The sequence below is a fragment of the Petaurus breviceps genome, unplaced genomic scaffold (genome assembly GCF_028583685.1).
Source record: "Petaurus breviceps papuanus isolate PSGF00001 unplaced genomic scaffold, PetGlider_PUasm1.0 90681, whole genome shotgun sequence".
NCBI classification, from domain to species: Eukaryota; Metazoa; Chordata; class Mammalia; order Diprotodontia; family Petauridae; genus Petaurus; species Petaurus breviceps.
The window spans coordinates 5,550,524-5,576,735 of NW_027187307.1; the positions used below are offsets into that span (position 1 = coordinate 5,550,524).

The 26,212-nt window shown below is 46.2% G+C and overlaps 1 protein-coding gene across 4 annotated transcripts in view; it reads left to right on the forward strand.

The window, feature by feature from the left end:
* The window catches only part of PCDH19 (protocadherin 19), a 111,017-nt gene that overhangs the window by 53,097 nt on the left and 31,708 nt on the right, over positions 1–26,212 (forward strand). For 2 of the 4 annotated variants that reach the window (XM_069065277.1, XM_069065279.1), the window contains 2 exons: positions 8,410–8,468; positions 16,815–16,984. In XM_069065277.1, coding sequence (XP_068921378.1) covers positions 8,410–8,468; positions 16,815–16,984 — 229 coding nt within the window. The remainder of the gene's footprint in view (positions 1–8,409; positions 8,469–16,814; positions 16,985–26,212) is intronic. The other 2 variants (XM_069065278.1, XM_069065280.1) reach the window with 1 other exon arrangement.

The window sequence follows — 26,212 nt, forward strand, 5'->3', positions numbered from 1 at the left end:
GCCAGCCTCTGCCTCAATACCAGTCAAAAAGGGAAGCCAGCGTCTCCGGAGGCAGTTCATGTCATTTGGGGAGAATTCTCATTGTTAGCAAGTCTTTCCTGAGTGCAAGCCTGAATCCCCCAGGTTGACATTTCCCCCTATTCATTTTTCTTGGGTTTTCTGTCCTGTGGGGTCAGACAGCCAGTCTAATCTTTCTTCTACAGGACAGCCCTGCAAATACTTGAAATAGCAACTCCCCTCTCCCCCACCATCTGCTTTTCTCCTCCAAACTAAATGCACTCATTTCCTTTGGCTGATCCTCACATGGCATGGTCTCAAGGCCCTTTCCTATCTTGGTTGCACTCATCTGTAACTTTCTTCAACTTCTCTATATGTTGCTGCAGATGTCTTGCAATCAGGGCAGAGTATAGTGGGGTTCTTGCCTCCCTGTTCTGAGAAGCTGGCCTTCTTTCGTGCAGCCCAAGATCACATTTAATTTTTTTTTGTTGCCATGTCTCAATGCTGACTTGGATTAAATTTGCTATCCACCCAGACCTTGAGATATTTTTTCAGAAGAAATACTGTATAGGCATTCCTCCCCCATCTTCTACTTGAGAGGCTGATTTTTGGAAGCCTTTTAAATCCCGTTTGGGTATATAGTCATGCATTTCCATGTTCATTTCCAGGGAGCTAATAGGACTGGTGAAATTAAACAGGCAGAGAACACCCACCCAGTGGGACAAAGGCACTTTGGTTATAATTTGATCCTGGCTTCATATTCTCTTTTGGGGGTAGGAGAGGGGAATAAGGCCTGAAGGGATAGAGAAAAGACATGGATCCGTTCTCTTCAGAAGAGTGCTTGGAGAAGTAGACCTTTTTGAGTATAGCAAACTCTGTTTGCCTTGACCCTCTTGGAACTGTGGGGAGGGGGATGTGGGTCCCAGAGGAGTAGATTTGTTAGGAAGCAGGCACCACCCCTGTGCTTGGACTGCTGACCTGTGAAGGTATTCCCTGGTCTGGCCAGAGGGCAGCCTGACTGGGTCTGAGGCAGGGTGTCTTTGACTTTGGGCAAAATCTTATATGATGATGAGTATCATTAGAATTTTTAAAATATCCAAACATGTGATTTGCATTCGCTGTGAAGGATTTCCTAAGTTGCCACCAGCAAGGATAGGTACCTAGGGTACAATTGAATGTTCTTAGAGGGCTGCCCCGTGAAATCGAATAAGGGATCCCAAGTCCAAGCTGATGGTTAGGCAGTAGCTCATCTGAAAGGGATCTGCACCTTTGGTGGGCTGGAAACTGAGTCAGTGGCATGATCTAGCTACCAACAAAGGCCTGAGCTGTACCAAGCTGCTCATGAATGAGGGAGTTGCTTCCAGAAGCAACTCATTTTCGAGCTGACATCCTGGCTAACAGCCACATGGGATTCCCCTTCTCGGCTTGGAAAGGCGCTCCCTTAGAAGCCTCTAGAAGCCTTGGAGAAAAGCAGCCAGCACTGTGGGAGTCAGTGACTCTGCCTTCTCTCTGATCCAGGAACCCTCTTATCCCTCCTCTCATTAGGGAAGGTACATGGTCGGGCATGTCCACGGCCAATTCTAGAGATGGGGCAGGGAGCTCTCCTACAGCCAAGCAGAGCTAGGCACAAGGGTTAGCTTTCCACAGAGATTTCCTATGTCCATTTCTACATATGTTGGGGGGGGGCAGGGAGGCATCAGGTTATGAGACTCTTTAGTTAGTTGGGCATTTTGAAAACCACTCCCAGTGGGGTAGGTCCTTAGGTGTTTAATAGACTCAATTAGAATCACTGGATACAGTGAATTTCTTTAAAAATTCCTGTTTTGTAACAGCCACCAGCAGGCTGTATCTAGCCTCCCTCCAGGCAAGCTGTAAGGTATGGGGAAGGTGGCTGCCTTTGTCCTGTGCCCAGGCAGCTACTCACCTACTGGTGCTCATATTGGGAACGGGGCAGAAGGGCCAGAAAGGCCAGAAAGATGAGAGAAGGCACCACCCTCCCAATCATTCTCCAAAGCTCGGGCTACAGGTTGGGTGGAAGAGAGCCACCCACCAGACTTTCCTCTGCTGTCCCTTCCCTCATTGCTCAAACTGGCTGGCCTAGCCTCAGGCTCAGAATCCTGGTCCCCTTGTAACCAAGAAGTGGTGAATGTAAAGCGGGCAGGCCTGTTAGGATACAGTAAACCTGTCTGAGAACAGACAGGCAGGCTAACAGGCTCTATATGCCAGAGGGTGGATGGGATCTCTTCAGTCAGAAAGTTTTGTTTGCCCTGGTGCATTGGATAGAAAAGCTGGGGGCAGTTTGGGCACTGCCTGGGGCCATGAAACTGCCCTTTGGCCACTCACCTTTAAGGATCCTTAACAGTGTCTTTGTCCTCTCTCAAAGGGCTGACTTCCCTGCTCCAGTATGCTAGGATGTTAGCCAGATCTCATGAGGTATTCGTTTGAAAAATATCTACACCTGTCATTTTATAGGTAGGGGAGTCTCATCGTGGAAACTCATTCCATCAATGCAGATCAATTACTAGTATCTAACACAGGATGTTACAGAATTGCCTGCTGCAGCTTAACAGGACAAGTGTAAAGCTTTTTTTTTTGGTGGGGAGGAGAGCAGACCTGTGCTATCTTTGGTGTATAGAGCCCCCAAAGAAGAAACTTCCTCTGTTGCAGCTTATAATCTTAGAGAGTTGCCTGCAAAGTCTTGTGGGTTTGCAAAAGCAACTTCATAGACAGAAGATGGGAGACAGCAGTTTGTCTGGAAAAAAAAGGCACCATGAGGGCCTGTCGTGAAGTGGCATCCCAAAAAGCTAATGAGATCTTAGGTTACATTTGAAGATAGTCTCAATCTCTCACCTTTCCACGTCATCCTCAATACACCTGCCAAATCAGTCTTCCCAGAGCATTCTTTCCTCTCTTCAAGAATCTTCTGTGGCTCCCTGTGGATAAAGTGCAAATTTCTTATCTTGACATTTGAAGCCCTTCATTATATGGTTCTAGTTAACCTTTCTTAGAATCTTTAGCTTCCATTTTTTTTTCTAAAAAGAAAACATAATTCAAAATGAAAGGGAAGGGGGGAGGTAGTATTGAACCAGGTAATCTTCCAAGGACCACCAAATTCAGAATCAGAAGAAATAGGTTCAAATCCTGCTTCTGCCATTTCCCACCTGTATGGTTTTACTCTCCTTGGGGCAGGGGGAGAAACCTGCTTCTGCTGCATTCTCAAGTCACTGGGTTTTAACTAGAGCAAGGAGCTGGGGAAAATATACTGGCCAATAAGAAAATGACTCTCATTTACCTTTTTGGGCTGGAGCACTGGATACTAGATTTTCAGATTAGTCTTGGATTTTTCAGCCTCACAAGTCATGCCTGTCTCTTTATTGTGTTCTTGTGTTAACCTGGCCATCTCATTAGAGATGGGGACAGTCGCTATTGAAATTAGTGTGACATTTAGAGAAAATTTCCCTTCTCAAATGTTTCTTGCTATTTGCCATTTAGAGTACTTAGAGAGGGGATTGAGGTAATGTCAAGCAAATTTTGATTAAATCAGATGAATCAGGAGACTGCACTTTTATGCAAAAAAGGGGAAAAAGTCCTTCATTTATCTTCCTTTTCTACTTTGATTCTGTAGCCTTGGGTGGGATGGCAGAGCCCCCCCCCCCCCAATCTCAGAGCTGGAAGAAACTGGAGAGAGCACCTGGTCCAACCCACACCTGGGCAGAGATCCTCCTCTATGCCATCCAGCCTTTGTTTGGAGACCTCCAGTGAGAGAAAAGCCACTTCCTCCACCAGCAGCTCATTCCACCTTGGACAGTTCTCACTGTTCCCAAGGTGGCTTGGTTTGGGGTTTGGTTTGGTTTGGTTTTCCCTGACATCAAGTCTAAGTCAGCCTTTAGGCAACTTCCATCCATTTCTACACATTTGGCCCTCTGGGCCAAGTCAAACAAGTCAAATGCATCTTTCCCATGTCAGTCGGCAACTCTCTTATTTCCCATTTTCTAGGCTACATGGCCTTAAATCTTTCAACCAAGCCTCCTGTAGCAGGATATCAAGACCTTTTCCCATCCTGGTTACCTTACTCTAAATCAGGGGTTCTTAACTTGGAATCTGTGAACTTGGTCTGAAAAAAATATTTTGATAACTTTACTTAAATTTAATTTGGTTTCTTTTGTAATCCTATGAATTTTTTTTTGTTATGCATTTAAAACTATGGCTCTGAGTAAGGGATCCATGGGCTTCACCAGACCATGTTCCATGGAGTTAATGTTCTAAATAATGTGAAGAATCCCTGGACTAGAGGTTTTCCAGCTTGTTGCTGAACTTTCTGAACTGTGGCCTCTGGAACTGACCATGGTGCTCCTCATCTGTCCTGACTCCGAATTCATCAGGACCATTATTCCTCTAGTTCTAGACACTAGTCTTTCTTAATGAGGACTTTGCTGAAGGAAGACATTTGGAGGCCCTTTATTTAAGTTGTAGAGTAGAAATGGAAGAGTTGGCCAAGGCACTTCTCTAGTTCTGTTCAGCTTCTGATAGCTGAGTGCATCTGACATGTGTTCAGTGCCAAATTCCCGGTGCTTGAGAGAAGGGAGAAATCATGGGGCTCTCTTCCCATAGGCAGGCCCAGTCCATGTGCTCTCCCTTTCACTCTGGCCTATTAGTGAGAGTTTCATTTAAATGTTTCATATGATGTCATGTATGCCAGAGGTGTTAAACATGGCCTGCAGCCATCATGTGGCCCCCAACACTATCAAGTGTGGCCTGAACCAGATTAAAATGTAATTGGGAAATGTTTACCAAAATAAATAAGCACATAAAAGCATAGATGATATTGCTTTTTAAAACTAAGTTGCTATGTGACCAGTGAGGATTCTTCTGTACCCGTCAGTGTTCCCTATTTCTGTTTGAGTTTGACGTCACTGATGCAAACCATGGCCTATGAATAGGAAATAACGAATATTTGCCTGTGTCTCCTCATTTGTTACTACAAGTCTTTTTGGTGACAGGCCTGGAGGCAAGCCTCCTCCCTACCCCCACCCCCATCCCCAGGATTTCTGGATTCCTGCAAAGTGGGCACAGGCTAGAAGTCTTGACATAGGGAGATATACACAGGATCATTGGATGTCAGCCAGTATAAATATTACAAAGGCTGTCACATGGAAAAAGTATTTGCCTTGTTGTGCGTGTTTCCAGACTATAGAGGGTCAGAACAGGAGTAAAAGGTAGAAGTTATAGATGTTAGGAAAAACTAGAGTTACTCCAAAATGGCATGGGAGGCCCTTAGAAGCAGTGGGTCTCCCCTTATTGAAGGTCTTCAAACAAAAGTTTCCATGCCCAACTGTTGGCTATAACATAGAAGGGGATTCTGGGACAGATATGGGCTGGACTAAATGGTCTCCAGGGTCCCCTCCAACTTTGAGATTCTATGATTTCTAGAATTCTGTGGTTTCTCCAGTATCGCCTCTCTGGGTCTCAGTTTCCTCCTCTGTAAGATGAGGGAGTTGGATGAGAAGATCTCTGAAGTCTCTTCCAGCCCTATCTAGATACATGATCTAATGACTGAAGTTAGGGAGGGAACATTAAGTCATTTCTATGGTACAGTTCTATCTGTCTTTCCATTTTCCTCTTCTCTCTGTCCTCTCAGTTTTCTTCCTGTTTCAAGCAGTCTTAGGCTAATATGGCCAGGGACACAAATGGACCTGGCACTGTTGCCCAGTTGGAAGCTGATGGCATCCAAGTGGTTTGGCACTCCCCCTGGCTGAAACTGGGGTTTCAGGTTTGGGAGGTATTGCATGGTCCTCAGCAAATGAGCCTGCTGCAAGAGACCTGGAAAAATGTGTTTGAAATTTGCCTCAGTGACACCAACACAGAATTTATGCCTAACTTATCCCTTCTGAGCCACCAAACCCTTTGGCAATCAATGTCATAATGCAGAAACAAGGATGCAAAAAAAAAGCCACAGCAAGGAGTTTTCGAAATGAATCTCTGTAGTGGTACTCACTGTGTGCAAGGAAGCTAAGCTGTGCGGGGTACCAGACAGGCTCCCCCAGCTCTAACAGGAGGAATGGGTTGCTCATTGAGAGGGACTTAAGTGAAGGTCCAACAGAAACACGTTACTCAGCACAGTGTTGGCCACTACCACAACAGGGCCCCAGAAACACTCCCTTAGTGACCTCTTCTAGACCCTTGCAGATTGTCCTCTTCTCGTGTGGTCTTTGTGGGCTGTGGGCATGGCAGCAGCCTGGCACTCCTGATTTATGAGCCAATCCCAGAGGCATTAACTCTTCGGGGGTTTTTGCTGGATTTTTCTTGCCCTGGTGGCAGCAATGAAAGCACGATTTCATCTTTGAGAGTAATTCATGGGGAATGGCCATGGGAGTAGATGTTTGTGTAGAGAGAAGGATGAATTCCATCTTTCTTTGGTTGACCTGACATTCAGAATAGGGATCATGCACATGTTCCCTTGCCCTTGGTGGAGATAGGGCAATGTTTGGGTTGGCCCAACAAGAAGCCAGAACTCAGGCCTCCTGAAAGCATACCTCAACCCCGCCATTGATCCCAAGACTCACCTAGTACTTCCAAGGGCATCCAGTTTGGGTATTACTAGTATGGGCATTACTTCGGGTCAGGACTACATTAGAGTATGTGGATTTGGTGTAGGGTGGGGAGTGGGAGGAGGAGTGGGGATGGTGGAAAATGTCACTGAGAATTGAGGCCTGGCTCCAAGGTGCACTTTTTGCCCTGGGGCCCACCCCTTGTTGAGGCTGGCCTCTTTGGACAGTTAGCAGAGCTGGAACAAGCCATTCTTCCCCCTGGGATGGTTTCCACCAAATACACAGTGAGTAGGGAGACCAATGGGCTGAGGCTTGTCTCCAGCACCAAAGGCCAGAGATCCCAAGACACTATGAGATTGCTGCTAGGGAAGGAAGAGAGAGGGTAGGGCTAAAGGGGGGAGCTCACATGGAATATATCAACTGGTAGGCGGGGTTCAAGTGCCTGCCATCAAGGAGCATCTCATTTTCACTATTTTTGTTAGCTAGATTTGCAGATTCCTTTTTCTGATCCGCTAAAGGAGCCTAAGTATTGTTGGTATCCCAGTGGACCAAGGCCCAGTTGTCCCACCCTAGGTATAGCTCTAATGTCTTGATGTCCTTTCCATTCCTCCCCCCCCCCCAACACTCCCTACGCACACATACCTCTTTTATCTCGCAGGCATTCTGCGGTAGCTTTGGTGAAAACTGATGCTTAGGAAATCTCTCTGAATTACATTAGAAGGTGATATTTTAATGATAGGCCTCAAGACAGAACTGTGCTTGCTGATTTCCTGTTTCACATGAAAGACTTCAGGACCCCCTGGGGACTGCTCTTCACCCATCCCTGCCACCCCCCATCACCACCCCTGTTTTAGGCATGATACCTGTTTGCTTTTGTATTTGTGATAAAATGAAGCGCTTGCTGCATGTGCATGGGTATGAGTGCCATTCAAGATGGTGAGAACAGGGGCCATAGTAGGGGATTACTTTCGCCACATTTCCATATCTATGGAATAAATATTTTAGCATGTTAATTATCTGCTAATAATAAAAAAATACCTTTGAACTTTTAGTCAACTTGACGGGTACAGAATTGGGCCACTGGGGAACAGCAAGCAATTAGTTTCAGTGAAGGCAGTGGGTCATGTGGCTTCTTCTTCAGGAAGTAGTTTGTGTGGTCCCCAGATGCATCCATGTGTCAGCGCTGTCCCAGAGCCTGGGGTACAGTGGTCTTGGCTGGAATTGCAGGCCTGTTCTTCGACCCACAGAGACCCTTTGGCTCTGAGAAGGCAGGAGGCGGTTCTTCGGCACTGATGTGTCATTGCTTAGGCTCAAAGCAATAGGACAGGTTGTTTCATTGTGCGCACTGCTGGTTAGGAAGTGATAAACTGGAGAGTCTTCAGAGAAGGGCGACCAGGATGGGGAAGGGTCTAGAGTCCGTGCCATAGGAGGACTGGCTGAAGAGTGGCTTGAGGTGGGGAAGGGGGAGATGAGAAAGTTGTTATATGGAAGAGGGAAGATTTGGTTTTTTGGTCCTAGATGGCAGAACTCAGAACAGTGAGATGAAATTCTAGATGTCAAGATAGGCTTGGATATTAGGAAAACAACCACCACCCAACTCCCTCCTTAACGCTCAGCTATCCCCGAGGGGAAAAGGATGTATGGAGAGGCGGGAGACTCTCCTCACAGGACATCTTCAAGCCAGCGCTGGCTGAGGGAATGCCTTTTGTGGTCATGGGTTGGATTCAGTGACCAGGGAGTGCATTCCGCTTTGGAAATCCTATGCTTTGGGGGACTCACTGTGGTGCGGGGCTTAATTCATGGCAGGAAAATAGGACTCTTCTCCATCTAATGGTATTTGTTCTTTTTTTCCCCTCTTTTTCAGACTGAGAACTACTCCTTCGATGCCAACTACGTGAACAACCGAGCCCACATAATTAAGAGGTATGTCCAAGTATCCATTGGCATCACCCTTCAGGCTAAGCTCACATCCCTTTTTCTCTCCTTCTTCCTTTTGTCTATGCCAGTTGATTTTCTGTGAAAATGAAAACAGATGATTTTGAAGTAAGATTTATATCCCCAAGCTTCTTGCTACTCTAGCTTTAAGGAAAGGGAAGCCTTCTTTGGGGATGTTATTGTCTCCTGTGGAAACTGCCAGTGAGGTTCAGGAGATGAGTGTTAACTCAATGACTCTGGGATTCATTTTTGAAAGAAAACCGCCCCCCCCCAACTCTTTCCATGACAAAATCAAAATGGAAATAAGCCAGTATCTTCATGGTCACTTCTGGAAAGGAAAGAAAACTACCTTACACAGTTCAGTATGATTGCCATGAAATGGTCCAGGTTGGAATCTGCACCCAGTGTTGGTGCCAGAATGTAAGTGGTAGGCCTCAGTTTCCTCATCTTTCAAGTTCTTGTACTTTTTCTTTCTATGGATAATTGCAGGGAACAGAGGTAATTGCTGTGGAAACTTTAAACCAGTACATCAATGTGAGTTATTGGGATTCCTATAATAGTTATTGGCTGGGAGGCTGAGTCACTGGGATCATAACAGGTAACACATATAGCATAAAGTACTCAAACATTTATTTAAAAATTATTCTAAGTGAATAGAGCACTGGCCCTGGAGTCAGGAGGACCTGAGTTCAAATCTGGCCTCAGACACTTAATAAAAAACTAGCCATGTGACCTTAGGCAAGTCACTTAACCCCAATTGCCCTACCTTCCCCCTCCAAAAATTTTTTTCTAAAAGTAGATCAAATTTCTAAAGCACTTCATAATTTGAGCCTCATACCAACTTATGAGAAAAGTTCTATAGGGGGGAGATTTCTTTGGTGTGGATCTATGAAGTCATGGGTGTGTAGGTATTTCCCAGTGTGGAGATTCTCTCTGTGGAGATTCTCTCTTCTGATGCTGATATGCATCAGTTGGGATATGTATTTTTCTAGGGTTGCCTGGGGCACTAAGAAGTCAAGTGCCTTATCCAGGGTCATATAGCCAGTTGTGTCCGAGGCCAAACTTGAACCCAGTCTTCCTGACTCTAAGGCTAGCCCTCTAATCTCCATATCATGTTTCAGCTCACTAGAAATAATATGATTCCCCATTTGGTAGCCCAGGCTCAGGGATGGGGAGTGATTTGCCCATAGTCATACAGTTGGTTATTGTGTGAGGCAGAATTCAAATTCGGTGCCTAAAGACACCTGTCTCCCCTCTGGCCCAAGCTGCTTCTATGTTATTTATGAGGTCATTGAGTTCTACAGATGACAAACTGGTGCCTGAGAGTGATGGATGAGGGGGCTGGACTTAATGGTCTCTGTATGTACACCCCTCTGGGGAGGGACAAGCACAGACCCTCCAAAGGCTTCCCTGGGAGTTTGTGCTGTCTAGTTTCAGTTTCATGTCAACAATCTATGACCCAGAGTGGAATTCTGCACACGCATGCATGCTTGGGAGCACATGAGTGTGTGTGTGTGTGTGTGTACGTATGTACATGAATTTCTGATTTAAGCATATGATTTCAGATATAGTTGTGTAGGACTAGGAAGTCTATTCTTTTATTGGTGCCAATCCCATAAATTTATGTTTCCCAAAGAATGGGACTTGAGGGAGCGACTGGCTTGTCTCAACTGTTTTAATTCACCTTAAATTTAATTCACAACACTGAGCTATCCAGTGAAAAGAGTATAGGTTTATCTGTTAGAAGGGGATTGCTCACCCAAAGAATGCTGGTCAACTGATTGCTTGAGGAAATCTCTTAGCCTAGAATCACTTATTTATATATTCCATATGAATTTTGGAAATGCCTGCTCCTATGTGTCAGGTGCTAGGGCCACAGACAAAACTGAATCATCATCTCTTCCCTCGAGGGCTTTCTATTCTTCTGCACATAGCTAATTAAAGATAGGTGTCTATCTCCTGCAACGGTAAATACAGGGTGGTAGTATCCAGGAGAGGAGAAGACGATGGCAGTCAGAGTATGTCTGGTACAGTCGGGCATGAGGAGAAAAGGGTTTTCTTGGCCTCCAGGATCCTCTAGTCTTTTGGTTTAGGGAAAGACCACCATCAATGATGAGATGTGTTACATGTGCAGATTCCAAAGCATGGCCAAACAATGTTGATCCGAACCTCTCCCCCCTGCCCCCAACCCCATCCCTCGGGCCTTGACACAGCCCCTCCTTCAGAATATGCCTCTTCTCAGGAAAGCTGCCATGATGGGGAAAACATGGGCTTGTCATAGACATAGCTCTCACCAGCTGTCAAGGAGTGAGGCCTTTTCGATGGTCATTTTTGAAAGCGGCCTCTTTTCTCCTCAGAACATTTCCTCGTCTTGTGCTCAGCCTTCCTGGAGGGCTGGCTAGGGCTTAAGGCCCAGGAATCTTGAAGAAGGGGTTCAGTTCCAGACTTCTGATGAGTGTGGCCTTGATTTGCTTTTCCTAAAGCAACTCTCTTCATCCCAGTTCTCCTCCCACCTTGAATGCCCGATTCTCTGCTTTCCAGTATTACTCATAATGATCAACTGCACTTCAATAGCACTTTAAAATCTGTCAGGTCCTTTGCAGAACTGAGCTTGTGGGTAAGTCACAACAACCCCGTGAGGCAGTGACTACAGAAATCTTGTCGCTCTTATTAATATCCATTTTGCAGATGAGGAATGTGAGACTCAGACCAGTGAAATCATTTGCCCAGGGTCACACAGCTAATAAATGTCAGAGGCAGAATTGGAACTCAGGTCTTCCTGATTCCAAGTCTCTATTCCTACCCACTGCACTCCCCCCCCAATGTACACGGGAGATATGAAGCGACACAGCCATCCCATCACCATTGAGTCCAAACTATTTGTTTTTGAGATTAGGAAGTTAAGACTCAGAGTGGTTAAGGAATGATCCAATGGGCATTCAGGGAAGAAGTGATCCATTTGGAGTGGGCCCTGATTCCAGACCCAGCGCTCATTCACTCCACCTGCTTGGCCTGTCTTGTTTTGGTTTGGTTTTCACCCCAAATGTGACTAGGACTTAAAAGTTCTCCTGATTCTGCCTGAAATCCAAGTTAGTGGCATTTTCCTAGTGGCCACCTTACTTGAAAAGGAACCATTTAATAGGTTGGAGAAGCATGCGTTTTTTTTAGCTTCCCATTTGTGGGACAGCAAAGCTGAAGATGGTAGGTGGTCCACTTGGTTACTGTGGAGATACCAGAGGCCTTTGTAACATAACGAATCTGGTTCATGTCCTTCTTCGGGACTTTGAAGCCCTGGGTCTTTTCGGGACTGACTAATTGGAGACAAAGCATTTTGGCAGCAAAGTTCTAGGGAAACCTGTCTGTGATGACTTGCAGGGGCCTTAACAGTGCATTTGAAACATTAAATGTGTGCAGGATCTAGGAGAGTAGGGCCTAACACTGAATAAAAAAGCCCAAGCTAAGCATGATCAAGCAGCGGCACCTTGTGTGCTTCCTACAGCCCCATTTCCAAGCCTGAACCCATCTCAACCTTTCAACCTCCATTTATTTTTCATTAAAATAAAGATGTGGCCAACTTTGAGCATGGGTCTCCCAGTTCTTTGCTCCTCCCTCCCCCCGACCGTGGGTCCCTTTAGGTCTGAGTCCTGGATGCTGCTTCCTGAGCCTCAGCTGTTGACATTCTTTAGAAGTCAGTCATCTTAGTCAGTGACCTTGATCCCTTGACTTTCCTCAGGGAACTGGCCAGGACTTGGGAGGAGTTGTTTAGTTGATGCCTGAGCCAACTAGGATGGAGGTCCCCCACCCTGACATGTGTCAGCCCTGGGATCTGGAACAAGTCACTTCACCTTGCTGAGCCTCAGTTTCCTCATCTGGAACCTGGAGCTCCTAATGCTGTCACTGCCTGCCTCCAAGAGCTGGTGCAGGGACCAAATGAAATAATGGTAGTGTAACCTTATTAAAGCTCCCTGTGACATCCCGGGGACACCAAGAGCCCTCCAAGAAAAGCAGCTTGGAGGGTCCACGTGGGAGATTGATTTCCTTCCTGCTCCTCTGAGTGATTAAGCCCATTAACAGCACTTTACACCTGTTGTGAAAGTCCTCCATTCTCTCCTGCCGTGCCCTGATTGGGGAGGGGTAGCAGGCAGGGCTCAGAGATGCAGCTGGAAGGAAATTAACCAGGTGGAAATGAACAAGGCAGTGAATTAGTGGGGGCAGGGAAATGGGGACAATGGGGTCCTGAGCCAGGAACCAGGGGCTCGTGGCCCAAGCCGCTTTAATCCCTCTAAAACTTTAGGATTCCCAAGCTCTTCCTAGCCATAGATTTCAGTTCAGCCCCACAATAACCCTTTGAGGTAGGAAATGAAAGTTAATACCCCTAGTTTCCAGATGAGAAAATTGCAACTTGGCAAGGTTAAATGATTTACCCAAGATCCTGTGGTGAGTGTGTGTATGTGTGTGTGTGTGTGCATGCACATGTGTGACCTAGCCCAGATCTCCTGATTCCAAAGAGATCACTCTTAGGCCAACACCCAAATCTCTCACATTGCCCATAGTAGGCACTTGGCACATATTTTGAATGAATGAATGAAAGGGAAAAGGAAGCTCTCAGAGATCCTTTATTAATAAAAGGTTACCACCCAGTTACACGGATTCTGGAATGTTAACATTTGAAGAGAATTTTGAAATCATAACAATCTGACCTCATTTCTCTTAGAGAGTAAGTCCTTGTAACCTCTCTGCCCCATCCTGTAGGACTCTGAGCCATATCCCACAGGAAGCCTGCCCAGGGGGCTTCCACATATGCTGGGACTTCCTTTTGTGTCTCTAGATATTGCCTAGAGACCAGTGGAGCACCCAGGCTGGCCACCCTTTGCAGCCAGCCATCTGTCTCTTGACATCACATCTCTTCTCTCAGATTCTCTTATTTTGTGCTGCTGGTGTTCATATCCACCACTCATCTCTCTACTGACCTTCAGAGACTGTGGGATTCTATGACTCTCAGCCAATATAGCATCACTAGAAGGATATTGATGCTAAATCGATGGGTTTGGGAGAAGCTTGGGGGTCACTTAAAGCATTGTCCTATTTTCCCAAGGCCATCTAACCTGCTTTCCTTCTCCTGTTCAGACCTGAGCCCAGCTCACTGTTCATTCGCAGTTGCTGCCCAAGATTTATGTACTAATGGACCTGTTCTATAGCCTTTCTATCCAAATATGTATCATAATCTGGACAATAGGCATTCTTCATCCACTTAGATTCTCTTGTATGGATGGTTAGACCAAACTCTTTTGAGTGATCTTAGATCTCATTTAGGAGGCTCTAATGGTCTTCTGGGGCTTGATGCAATCAGCTGTTTGTCACCTACAGATAACATCTAATTGTCATTTCTGAGAAATATTCATTAAGAACTCACTTGTACATATACACACACATATATATATGTGCATATTATATACATATATACATACACGTGTATATATGTAGAGAGAGACTCAGTCACCTAGAAGGATTTGGCCCCTTCCCTGTGGGACCCTTATATGTCGGACAGGATTCCCTCTAGCTTAAGGCTGAATCAGTACTAACATCTGACTAATGGGTTTTCAAGGCTTTCTTCCCCCAGGAGACATACAGGCAATAAAGAAAATGAAATCAGCAATTTTTATGCTGGACATAAATTGTTATTTGCTCAGGGTATTTGCCAGGCTGCTCTATAATTTGCAGCATCTTTCCTTCTAGGTCTTAAAAAACCTTACACAGCTCCATTCATTAAGCCCCAACTATCATTCCAAGGTGAGGGCAAACGGTTCTTATTTTGGCAGATTGGTAAGTAGAACTCCCAGTGTGTTAGCTGCTGCAAGCTGAACTGCTATCGATGGCCACTCCCTGCTTTTGCAGAGGAGAGCACACACGCAGACATTCATCCCAAGGATTCCCACTCTTGGATTTCTTCCTAGTAGCTGCTGATCTTTGCTTAATCAGACTGTCTCTCCTTGTAATTCTGGAATCCGTAGTTAGAACCCCTCTGGCAGGAGACAGTATGGTACAGTAGTAGAGAAAATGTTGGGTTCCAATCTAGGCTCTGTGTGACAAGGCACTTTCCTTCTCTGGGCCTCAGTTTCCTCAGCTGTCAAATGACGAGGCTGGCCTAGATGGCTTCTGAGGTCCCTTTGAGCTCCAATCTGTATCAAGTGCAATGTTTCTGTGCTAATGTTTGCCATATCCTTCTTGACATTCTTATTGCTATATTTGGTTTCCATGTCACCTTCATTTCAGGATATCCCTCCCTATTCTCCTACCTTATGAGCTGGCCTTTGTGCCAAAGAATTGTTAAAGATGAGGAAGAAAGAGGAGTTTAGCAAAACTAATGAATGCCTCAATGGATTCTGATATAGGATGAGTCTCCTTGAGGACAGGAGCTGTTTTATTTCTGGTTTTACATCCCTAGCACCTGTGGCACATAGTAGGTACTTGTTCAGTCATGCCTGAAACTTTGTGATCCTGTGGACCATAGCACACCAATACTGTTTGTGGGGTTTCCTTGGCAAAGATATAGAGGTCAAGTGACTTGTCAACGATCACACAGCTAGTAAGTGTCTGAGGCCTGATTTGAATTCAGGTCTTTCTGACTCCAGGCTCAGCTCTCTATCCCCTGAGCCACCTAGCTGCCTCTTAGTAGGCATTTACTAACTGCTTATTGGTTGATAAGTTACATGAAGCATTCCATTAGGCCAGGAAAGAACCTCCAACTTAGCAAGAAAGGGAAAGAATGATATTTTCCCCTCTGTTCCCCAGGGCCAACCTTGGATGTTATAATTAGACATCTTTCAGTATGTCATCCTTTCCATTTCCATTGCTGTAGCCACTGTGCATGTGGTGTTCCTGGTTTAGCTTCCTTCACTCTGCATCCATTCATAAGACTTCGAGTGCTTCTCTGCAGTCTCCAGGTTCATTGTTTTTTGTGGCACAATAATTGTCCATGACTTTCATACACCACAATTTCTGTGGCCATGGCCATTCTTCCCCCCATAAGCTCTGTTTCGCTTCCAGTTCGATGCTACATTGCCCCATTCTTAGATTGAATGAGATTCTTTTTGACCCTGGGTAGAGGGTGACCATTGCTCTATTCTGTCAACAGTAATGTTTTCCATCCCACTAACTGAATGCCACCAACCCAGGCACCTTAGGAGCTAGGCCAGTTAGGGTTCCACATTGAGTGTCCTCTCTGTAGGGGATCCCTTTTCCTAGTAGAGATCACTGGAATTTCCACATGTATCTCAGCTGCGCTCGAGTGTGCCTTTGCTTTTTCCATACTGACTGGGAGATGGATTCTGCTACCCACTAGGTACTTCAGATGCATAATTGATGGCCTATGATACAGCACAACTAGCTGGCAGCTCTAGCAGCGTGGCAGATGGGGCCTCCTTCAATATACCCTATGTTTTTCTTAGGGCGTAGTGGCAGCGGCAGTGGTGGTGGCAAGGGCCACTTCTTGGCAGGGGCTTCTTTGGCACCTTTCCTGTCTGATTAGGTTCACCCAAGCCAAGAAAAAACTTCCCTTAAATTCTCTTGAACCGAAAGTTAGTTCAATTCAACAAGCATCTGTTAAACAGTATGGAGGGATACACTCAGGGAGGCCTGGGTTTGAATCCTGCCTCTGACACGTGCTGGCTGTGGGACCCTGGGCAGGTCACCTACCCTTATAGTGCCCTGAGCCACTCTCTAAGCTTAAAAGTTATAGAGGTGTTGCTCATCTGCTCCAGTGGAGTGGGTATCCATGCCAGGGAGTTCCCCGTTGCAATGAAATCACAGGTCTTGACCCAAATAAATGTGCCAGGCATGATGGGAGGCCCTGGACCTCTAGCCAAAGTTCCAGTGGGGCCCTCTCTGTCTCTGGTACCTCCTCCACCCTTCTTCCTTTCTTTTTTTCTTTCAGTTACAAAGCTGACCTGAAGTCCCTTCACCTCCTTTCCCTTGGTTTTGATTTCTATCCCCTTTCCTTTTTTTCTGTAAGACCAGCAGCAATCCTTTGTTTGTATGAGAATGAAACAAATCCTGCTGTAATTCTCCCTCTTTGTGGCAATTGTTTCCAATTCATAGGGAATTCTAGTTGCCTATAGGAGAGTATTTGAAGATGAATGAATGAAAGGGCAAGCTTGCTATGGCAGGGCAGCTGATGCAATTTGCAGTTGGAGCTATTAAAGAGATTCCCCAGCACACATCCAGCCCATCCAAGGGCTGGCCTGGCTTCAGGGCTATGACGTCATCCTTAGCTCCAGGACACCTGGCTGCTCAGTCCTGCCATGACAGTCAGTGACTGTTCTTTCTCCAACCCAGCAGCTCCACATTCAAGGACTTGGAGGGAAATAGCCTGAAGGACAGTGGACATGAGGAGAGCGACCAGACAGATAGTGAGCATGACATCCAGCGGGGTCTGTACTGCGACACGGCTGTCAATGATGTCCTGCATTCCAGTGCCTCCATGGGCGCTCAGTTGCCTGACCATGGTAAGTTCTGAGGGGCCCCAAACCCCACATCCTGAGATGGCCTCTGTGCTCTGGGGAGTGGCCCGGCCAGCGTGGGGTAGAAGGGGCAGTACAGGGATTGGTGTGGTCTCCCTGGGCTCACTAGGGAGGCATCGAAATGGTTTGTGGGACATTCATGAGGAACCAGACTCTGTCTCTTTATGGGTGGGTGGTAGGCACAAGGAATGTAGATGGTTCTACTCTTTAAAAAGCTGTGCTCATCAACTGCATGCCTCCCGTTTTATAATCATGTGAGGCACCAAGTCACAAAGAGAGTGCCTCTTTTGTCGCAGGGTGACGGCCCTCTTCACCTTTGGATTCAAGGCTTGCTATGTAAATTTAGTTGATTTGTTGAGCTGAGTAGAGTCTGGAGTGAACGAAGCTAAAGGCAGGGGCTCTTTCCCCATACAGAACTCATGAGATTTCACATGGGGAGAAACATGCTTTGAACCTTCTCACAAATACAGATAGGGAACAGAGAGCACAGGGGATAAACACAGAATGAAAGTTGGAATGGTTCCATACAAACCGTCCATCAAAACCCATGACCTCCATGGACGCTGATGGAGGTTGATAATCTTAACAGGGGAAGATGACAAGCCACAGTCCTTCAGCAAGGATTGTTTATGAACTCTGTGAAGGGCCACAAGACAAGCCAGGCCACGCCTCTGAGCTCAGATGAACTGGGGGGTGCAAATGTCACTTTTTAAACTTCTTACTGATGTAAATATACTTGGAAAATAGCCTTTCCTTCTTGATTCAGAGGTTGGGCTTCAGCAGAGCCTCAGGAAGCCCAGAGATCTCTTGAGATAAGCTGGGCTGCTGAAGGACTAGAGGAGTATGGGACAGAATATGATTATTATGGGCTGGGCTTCAGCTGTTTTTGTTTCCCTGCAAACATCATTTAAATCTTTTGTTTTGATTTCATAAATGAAACCAAGGGGAGAAAATAAAGGGTGTTCATCTCTATAGCAAAAGGTTTTCTTTCCAAGGCAGGGGAAAATTAGTTATCAGAGATTCTCTTGCATGGTCTCCCCCAAACAAAACAAAAAAAGAGCTTCTTCCCTCACCCTCCACCCCAGTCACCGACCTTGGAAAAAATCTAGAAATCGGTAATATTGAGAGGCCACCTCCCATTAGGTTCTGCCAACTGCCTTAATTGGTTGTTGGTTGAATTAAATTGGATTGAGAAGGTACTTTCCACTGAACCTTACCATGGCTAAAGAGGGGAAAAATGAAACATTTCTCTAACTTTAGAGCTGGAGTAGGGCCAATTCCATTCTCAGAGTGTGTCATAGAGTTCAGGTGGATCTCTATCATTTACTAGCTGTATGTCTTAGAAAAATGATTTTCATTGATATCAAAAAAGGGTTTGTTTGGTTTTTTGGTAAAATGTATTCTGTAGCGGAATGAGGCCAGGAACGGACCTATTCTCTATTGGTGCACACTTATTGCCCAACTGGGAGAACAGAACCAAAATTAGGGTGGCTGATCAGAGCATCTCAGCATGGCACTGACATTCAGAGAACACTTGTGCCTAGCAAGAATAAACTACGTTAAGGAAGGGGCAGATGGTATTCTCCATCCACTCCCCACTCCCAGCCATTCTTGGCTGAACTCTTCCTAGGCCCTCCCAGTCCTGTTCTCCCTATCCAGGCTCCCTGACCTCATCCCTCTCCCATTAAGACCTTGTGTCCCAGGGCCCTGCCTCCCCACTCCCTGAGTTGAATTTGTCTTCAAACATTTAAGGTCATGACTCCCACTGTTTGCCCTGGGCATGTTTTGTCCTTGCCCTGGGCACAAACACTGCTTTTTCTGGCCCTAAAGAACAATCCTGTCACAGACACTGAAGAAGGTGTTTCTGAGAGGGTGGATCTGACAGGTTGTACCTGGTCCACCAATGTAGCTCAGTTCATAAGGGGGGAGGTGAAGGAAAAGGATAACCATTTATTAAGCACCTACTGTATGACAGACACTGTGCTAAATACTTTACAAATAGATCTCATTTGATTCTCACAACAACCCTGGGAGGTAGATGCTGTTATTATCCCCATTTTATAGTAGAAGAAACTGAGGCAATTAGAGGTTAAGTGATTTGCCCAGGGTCACACAGCTAGTAAGTATCTGAGGTTGTATTTGAACTCAGGACATCCTGATTCTAGGTCCAGTCCTCTAGCTGCTGTGGTGCCACCTAGCTGCCTCTAAAGAGATTTATTTGAAGTGATCTGTCCCCATAGATGCCATCCTAATGCAATGGCACCTCCCTTTATTTTTGCACTATTGCAGTAGAGGCCCAGGGTTGGGAAGCTGGGACTTCCCACCCAAAGGTGGCTCATAGCATGGCCCAGATCCCTTGAGCCTGACATCTATTTCAGACACCAGGCTCCTTTGGAAGACTCTCTGTGGCATGTGTTTGATGCATCAGACTTGTGAATTCCAATACTATTCTGAACTTGTCCCACAGACTCCCTTGCCCACTCACTACAAGTGGAGCAATTAAGTGGCCCCCTCAGAACATCAGTAACAAACCTCATGACTCCGCCCTCCCCTGGCCTGTGGCCATCTCACACAAATCGTGTCTGGACTCAGGCTCAGCCTGAGGATCTAGAGGATGCCTGGGAGAGCAGGTCTGTATGCCAAGGCCCCCCGTAGAGTCCCTGAATGTGCCGGTGAGAGCCCCCATAAGGTCTAATTCAATTAAATTTAAGAAATAAAATGTAAGTGCTCACTATGTTCAAAGCACTGTGTTAGGCACTAGAGATACCAAGACAGAAAAGAAATAGTCCCTTCCCTTATTGTGCTTATTCTGATTCCTAGGTTCAGAGCCTTCAACCTGTATGCAAGTTAAATAAAGTGTCCCAACCCAGCCCCTTGGACCCCAAAGGAGCCCATAACTGCTTGGCTATGTCAGGGGATGGGGTGGAGAGGAGACCCTGGGCTGATAGTGGGCTTTCCAGGCCTACCACGGTGCCAACACGATTACAAGAAGCCCTTCTGGACCTGCCTCTTCTCCTCTCCCCGCTTTGGCCACATAGGCACGGGGTGGGGGCAGATGAAACAGGTCGGTCTTAGCCCTTACTTCTTTCATTGCAGGTCAGTCTCTGGCCTCTGCACATACTTGGACAGTGAACTGATGGGACATCCTGGGGGAAAGATCATTTGGTACATCCGTTTATTTTTTCCTTGAGCAGGAATGAGATGTTAAAATGAGCCAGAATTCTGAAGAACTGAGTGTCTGAGCTGGAGACCAATGTATGTGACTTTGTTCCCACCTTCCTGGGAAGCCCCTGCACTCTGTGCTTCCCGTCAGGAACAAAGGCTTTCCTCAGGCTTCTTTATGGTTTCATATCCTAACAAAAAGGTTGGACAAGATCCCCAAGGCTAATGGTTGACATACTCTGTCCACATGAGAAGCCAAAGCACTTTAGGTTGCAAACACCATGGGAAGAAATCCCATCCCAGCTTCTCATTTGCAGCCAGCTCTCTGAAAAATCTGGTGATTGGAAAGCACTTTGTGAGAGTTCAAGGAAGTGGGTGCCCAGAATGATCAATTCAGCCCCAGAATAAAGAAACTGTTTGGAAGCCAAAGTTGGCCTTCCAAGGGCAGATGGCACAGAGGCATCATGGAGCCTCTCTGTCTTCCTGTTGGTAAATCAACAAAACATCTTGATGGGCTGGGCCTGGGTAACCAGGAGGGAGAAGCTCGGAAGTGAGCAGCTTCCTGGCTTGCTAATAATAATCTTGGCCTCACTCCCAGCTGGCCTTAGGACAGACCCCTGGGTCAATGAATTGGCTGAGTCCAGTTTCACTTATTTCCAGATAAAGGAATCTAAGTTGCTCTTTTTGATGCAATGAAGTAACATGTCTCTGTTTGTCTTCAGTATTGTAGCCACTTAGTGAGCTCTTTATTATCATGGCTATCTAGAAAAGAAGGTGAAAGAGAATACTTTGTGCTGTTCTTCCCACTAGAATATTGCCTTTTTTGAACGTCCTCTCCTTAAGACCCTCAGAGTGCCTCGTGAACAAATAAATTATCCCCTCTGAGTTTATTGCTTTGCCTAGTTTGCCCCAAAGGAGTTTAATTCTGACCTTGGGTGTAGTCCCCAAGACTCCTAGCCAGCCTTGTTCTGCCCCAGTTTTAGTTCTCTCTGAATATCACCACTTGCTAGAGCCCCACAGATGCATCCTGGACAAAGAGAGGTCTCAGTGAGGAAGCACCCAGACTTTTTCCTTTATTGACTGTCTCCTCACCCCTGAATCTGCTCAGATGGCTTTATTCCCTTGACTGAGTTTGGCTTTAATCTGTGGACCTCAGGGGCTGTGTCTGGAATCCACTAAAGGAACTTGGAATGTTTAGTCTGGAGAAGAGAAGACTTAGAAACTTTAAAGACTTGGGATTTGAAGATGGATCACCTGAAAAAGTCTGGGCTCGTGGTTGGCTCCAAAGGGCAGAATCAGGACCTGCACTAGAAGCTGGAAGGGGCCCAGTTAGGCTGCATATCAGCAAGACCTTCTCCTCAGTGAGTTCTGGCCACAAGGGGCCATGGTGCTGCCCCTCCCTGGAGCTCACTTGGCAGGAGAGTTGGAGATCTGGGGAACTCCTTTGGGGGGGATGGGAGTTGGCCTCGTTGGTCACTGACATCTCTTCTAGCTGAGGTGCTATTTGACATGACTTGGGATTTCCCATTAGGCATATTTAAATGGAGTCTCTGCTGTCACATAGGGAACGTAGCCCAAGTTTGTCAATTCCAGTCTCGTGCCTGGTGATTTTGTCTGTATCAAAACAGGAATCCCACCCAGTCTCTCTTACCTATGATCTTAATTATTGATTATAAATTCATCAGCTGAAAAGATGACTCTAATTGCTCTAATATGGAGTTCATTACAACATTGGATTGTTTTCCCTCCCCTGTTAATTGACACCAAATGGATGGCCCAGACAGACATGCTCAGGAACATTTAGCTACTGTTAGCAAGCAGACCTACCCAGAATGCCTGAGTGCAACTGGGGGCCATGGGCTGAGTGCTGTTTGCTCAGCGTTTTTACTCACCTACTTTATGTGCTGGTTTTATCAGCCAAACTTCATTCAGCAAACATGTTTGTTGGGTTAAAACATGGGGCCAGGGGATTTGATCCTCACTGACTGCAGCTGCTGGTCCGAGCAGCCCTGGGAGGCCTGCGTGGTAGGCAGCTTGCTGCCATATCCCAGACTCCCCTGCATGTGTCTGCATTAAGACATTTATACTCTCGATATTCACCTCCCCCCCACGTTTGCAGTTGCCTTTCCTCCCACCTTTTAACAAAACACTGAGAAGGTGCCCGAATGTCCCTCCTGCTAGCTCCCTTCCCTACCTGTGCCCTAGCTCCTTTCACTTAGTCTCCTGGTGAAATGGGAGGACTGTTCCATCTAGACCATGTTCCCACCCTGCCAAGCCAGAGTGCCAGCCCCCAGCCAGATGTTAGGCAGTCATTGAAAATCCCATTTTATCAGATGAACATTCCCTGTCAAAAAGTTTTATCTTGACTTCAACAAAGAGGTTGATTAGCTCCCCTAGGACCTGAATTAGCATCTTTGTGGCTAGATATACTATTTTGCAATTCATGTAGTTATGCCCCTCTCCACCCCCAGTTCTGCTTGTACAGAATGTTGGGCTTTTTTTGGTAGCGCCTTAATTCACTGACAAACATAGCAGCTGACAAAGTTAAATTACTTTACCATAAAAATGTATGTGTCCAATGGCCGTACAACCGAATCAATGATTTTCCCGCCTTTGGCTGGGCATCCTTTCATTTTGCCTTAAGCATAGAGCCCTAGTTATCTGAGGCCCCCTAATCTATGACTCCACATGCCCAAAAGTATGCAGACAATTACTCTCAATAAGCCACCAGACAGCACCTTTATTAACACTGAAAGTGAACTTGGTTTCCCTGGCAGTCTGTGCTGGATTTGAATACTAGCTCCAGCTCAGTGTCCTCGGGGATTTGAGCAAGTTTTGTGATGTCTCTGGGCCTCGGTTTCCTCCTATGGCCTCTTATGGAGAATAAAGGCCCTCAGTGAGCCAACATTGAAAGGTTCCTTCCAACTCAAAATCTCCCATCCTATCAGATTATGAATTGTTTTTTTAAAAAATATACTAAAACAATTCACACCATGAGAAGAGCTTGAGCTTGACAATTCAGGGTTCAAAAGCCAAAGGAAATTCCAGCAGGGGACTCAAATCCCACTTCTGAAACATGTACATTATGTGAACCTAGGCCAGTCATCTCTCTTCTCTCAGTCTCAGTCTCCTCATGCATGAAATGGGGATACTAATATCTCTAGTGCCAATATCACAAGTTGATATTGTGAGGTTCAAGTGAGACAATGGGTTGAGAGCTTTTTGCTCACTTTTCAATGATTATTATGTCTTTTTCAATGAGAGAATGATATTGGATCATCTTTAGTTCCACACCATTTGCTTTTAGGTTTTGAATAGTGTTGGCCTCATTGTAACAGAGGGGAAAGAGCCCTGCCTTGGAGTTGGGGGAGCTGGGTTTGAATCCCAGCTCTGTTATTTACTTGCTGTGTGACACTGGGCAAGTCACTCAGCCTTTCTGGGTCTAGTTTCCTCAGCTGTAAAATGAAGGGATCTGGATTACATGCCCTTCGAGATCTCTTCCAGGTTGAGATCTGTAAGCCTGTGGCTTGTCTTTTCCCAGTGTGCTTTTAGCTGACACTTACTGCTCCTCCTTGGTCAGTGCCCTCATAGGACAAGTGAGCCGGGCTCCTTTGCTTGTCCCACTGGTTATGGGAGGAGGGCGTTTGTCAATACCACCCAAGCAACTGCAGCCTTAGCCATCCATGTTAGGTCTCTGCTGCTTAGCCAAAGACTGTCCCCCATCCCCTCCCATCTACCTTTCATCTCACAAAGTGCTGGGCAGGTAAGAAAAGTGACAGGTGAGGGCTCTCCTTTGCTTCATTCTCAGTAGTTGCCATTTTCCCAAACTGGTCTCTTTCCAAAGCATCGTTTACGTTTTCTTGTCTGTGAGTAATGGGAGCCTAGCTCCTAGCGGTTGTTTTGTGTCCCATTTTGGCGCCAGCACGTTTGTCCGGAAGCTCATTTCAGATGGCTTTGTGTCCAGCTCAGAATGTTCCCATCTGTTCTGTAGGGCTCCCGATATGTTGAAATGCTTTTTTAGCCCACTCTGAACTTGGAGCTGTCTTAAAACCCGCTTGTAGAAGAAGCAAAGATGGTGGCAAGTGACTCCACCACTCTGAAGATGGGAACAAGCCAGGGCTTTCACGGGTTATGACAGCTGTTCCTAGCACCGTGTGTGTGTGTGTGTGGGGGGGGGGGGGGAAGTTTCAGAGAACATGTCCAGACTTGGACAAGCAGCGTGCAACACATCTAACGCATCAAGTCAACTTTTTAACACAAATTCACTAAGGCCACATCACCATAGATATCTCAGGGGTTCCCTTGGGGTAGCTTCCTCCTTTAAGTTTCTTTCTAACTTGTTGCTAAACTCCATTATTTTCCATTGCTGAAGGAGCATTGTCAATGCCCTCTGCATTTCATTGTCTTAGGAAAAATCCCTAGTCACGCTACTTGTGGCATGCATAGTACTGAGCCCCTGGAAGCCAATGCAGGATAGAGGTCGTTTAAAAGTACAGCACAAACAGAACCAGTATGCTTGGGGCCAATTAAGAGATTGAGATTGTTAGAGTGGGAAAGCAAAATGCATTTAAAGGGGCACTTGGATGTGACGGGAACCCTTTACATAGGAAGAGATATTGGTGGCCAGGATCTAACATGGCACACTGAAGGAAGAGTTCTGTCCTGTTAGGGGAAGGTCTATCCATTAATCCATGAGGTGCCATGACAAATTGATGAAGCACAGGAAATGAGGAGTAGTTCTTTTGGTTGGGAATCATTACTTAGGGACTCAGGCAACATAGCTGTCTTCCCCCTCTCCCAGAAATCCATCTAAAGTCAAACATTCCCCTACCAATAGCTTGGTTTATCCTCATTGGCTCTCTCTTGCCTGTATTATTTTCTCCATGGAAATGGAAGTGGTCCAGAGCCATGTTTAGTAACTTTGCCATGATGGAAAAAAATGGGACATGACTATGAATTAAGAACTGGGAGAAATTCTGTTTTGCTTCAATCATATCATGCCATCATAATTTGGAATGTCCAGGTCCCTGGAATATCATTTGGGGCCCCTGTGCTTGGCAGAGGCCTGTGCCCATAAGGTGAGTTTCATCCCCACTTATCTATCATCTCATTCTAGATCTCTTGTTCCCTATTGGTCTCTATCAGGCTCCCTGGACCCTAGAAAGAGGGAGGCTTGTATTTCCCTATCTCTCTCAAGACTTGGAGTTCCTCTCCAAACTTTCTGCCTCCATTTGTATGTACCCTATCTGAGTCAATTGTGAGGTTGCCCTCCTCTTCTGTGAACTTGGATTTGGGCATCAGAGAGGGGCATAGAATCATAGTTCTTGGCTTGGAAGGCATCTCAGAGCCCATCAGAGCCCAATTCCCTCATTTGATGAATGAGGAAACAGTCCCAGAGCAGGGAAGTGACTGGTCCTGGGCGGTATGAATTGTGTCAGAGGCAGGGTCTTAATCCAGCACCTGCCTTGGACTCCAAATCCATTGCCCCTCATGCTGCCTCTTCTCTCTGTCTTCATTTCTCTCTGGGTGTAATTGGCTTCCAGACAGTAAAGTAACAGTCAGGTTGGCAAGTCTAGCCCCACCAGAATGAGTGAGGTATTGTTAGCCATTTAAGGCCCCCCTGTTCAGCCTCTTCCTCTACAGGGAGTCTCTTTAAGAGTGGACCCTTAAAATCCCCAGGTGGCCTGGGAATGATTGACTCCTCTGCAGCCAACCAGGCAGCAGAATTCATACTGGCTGGAGTTCGAGTTCGACAGATAACTTTTCAGATCTCTTCCACCTTGAAATCTGGGATTCCTATGAAAGTGAATACTTGTTTGTGCTTTGGAACCAAGAGGTTGGTCCATGCAGTATCCTGTCAGCTTCCCAGATTCCTTCTGGATGGATGTTCCTGCCCCGTTGCTCCAGCCCTCGAGAAGGGGCTTTAGGTTTCCTAGTAAACATCTGGCTTCGTTCTAGCAGGCGTCGGTTAGAGGTCTCCTGCGTGGTGGGTGGGCCCCACCCCACCCCCTCCCAATGAGAGAATGATGGAAGCATGACTTCCATCTGGGG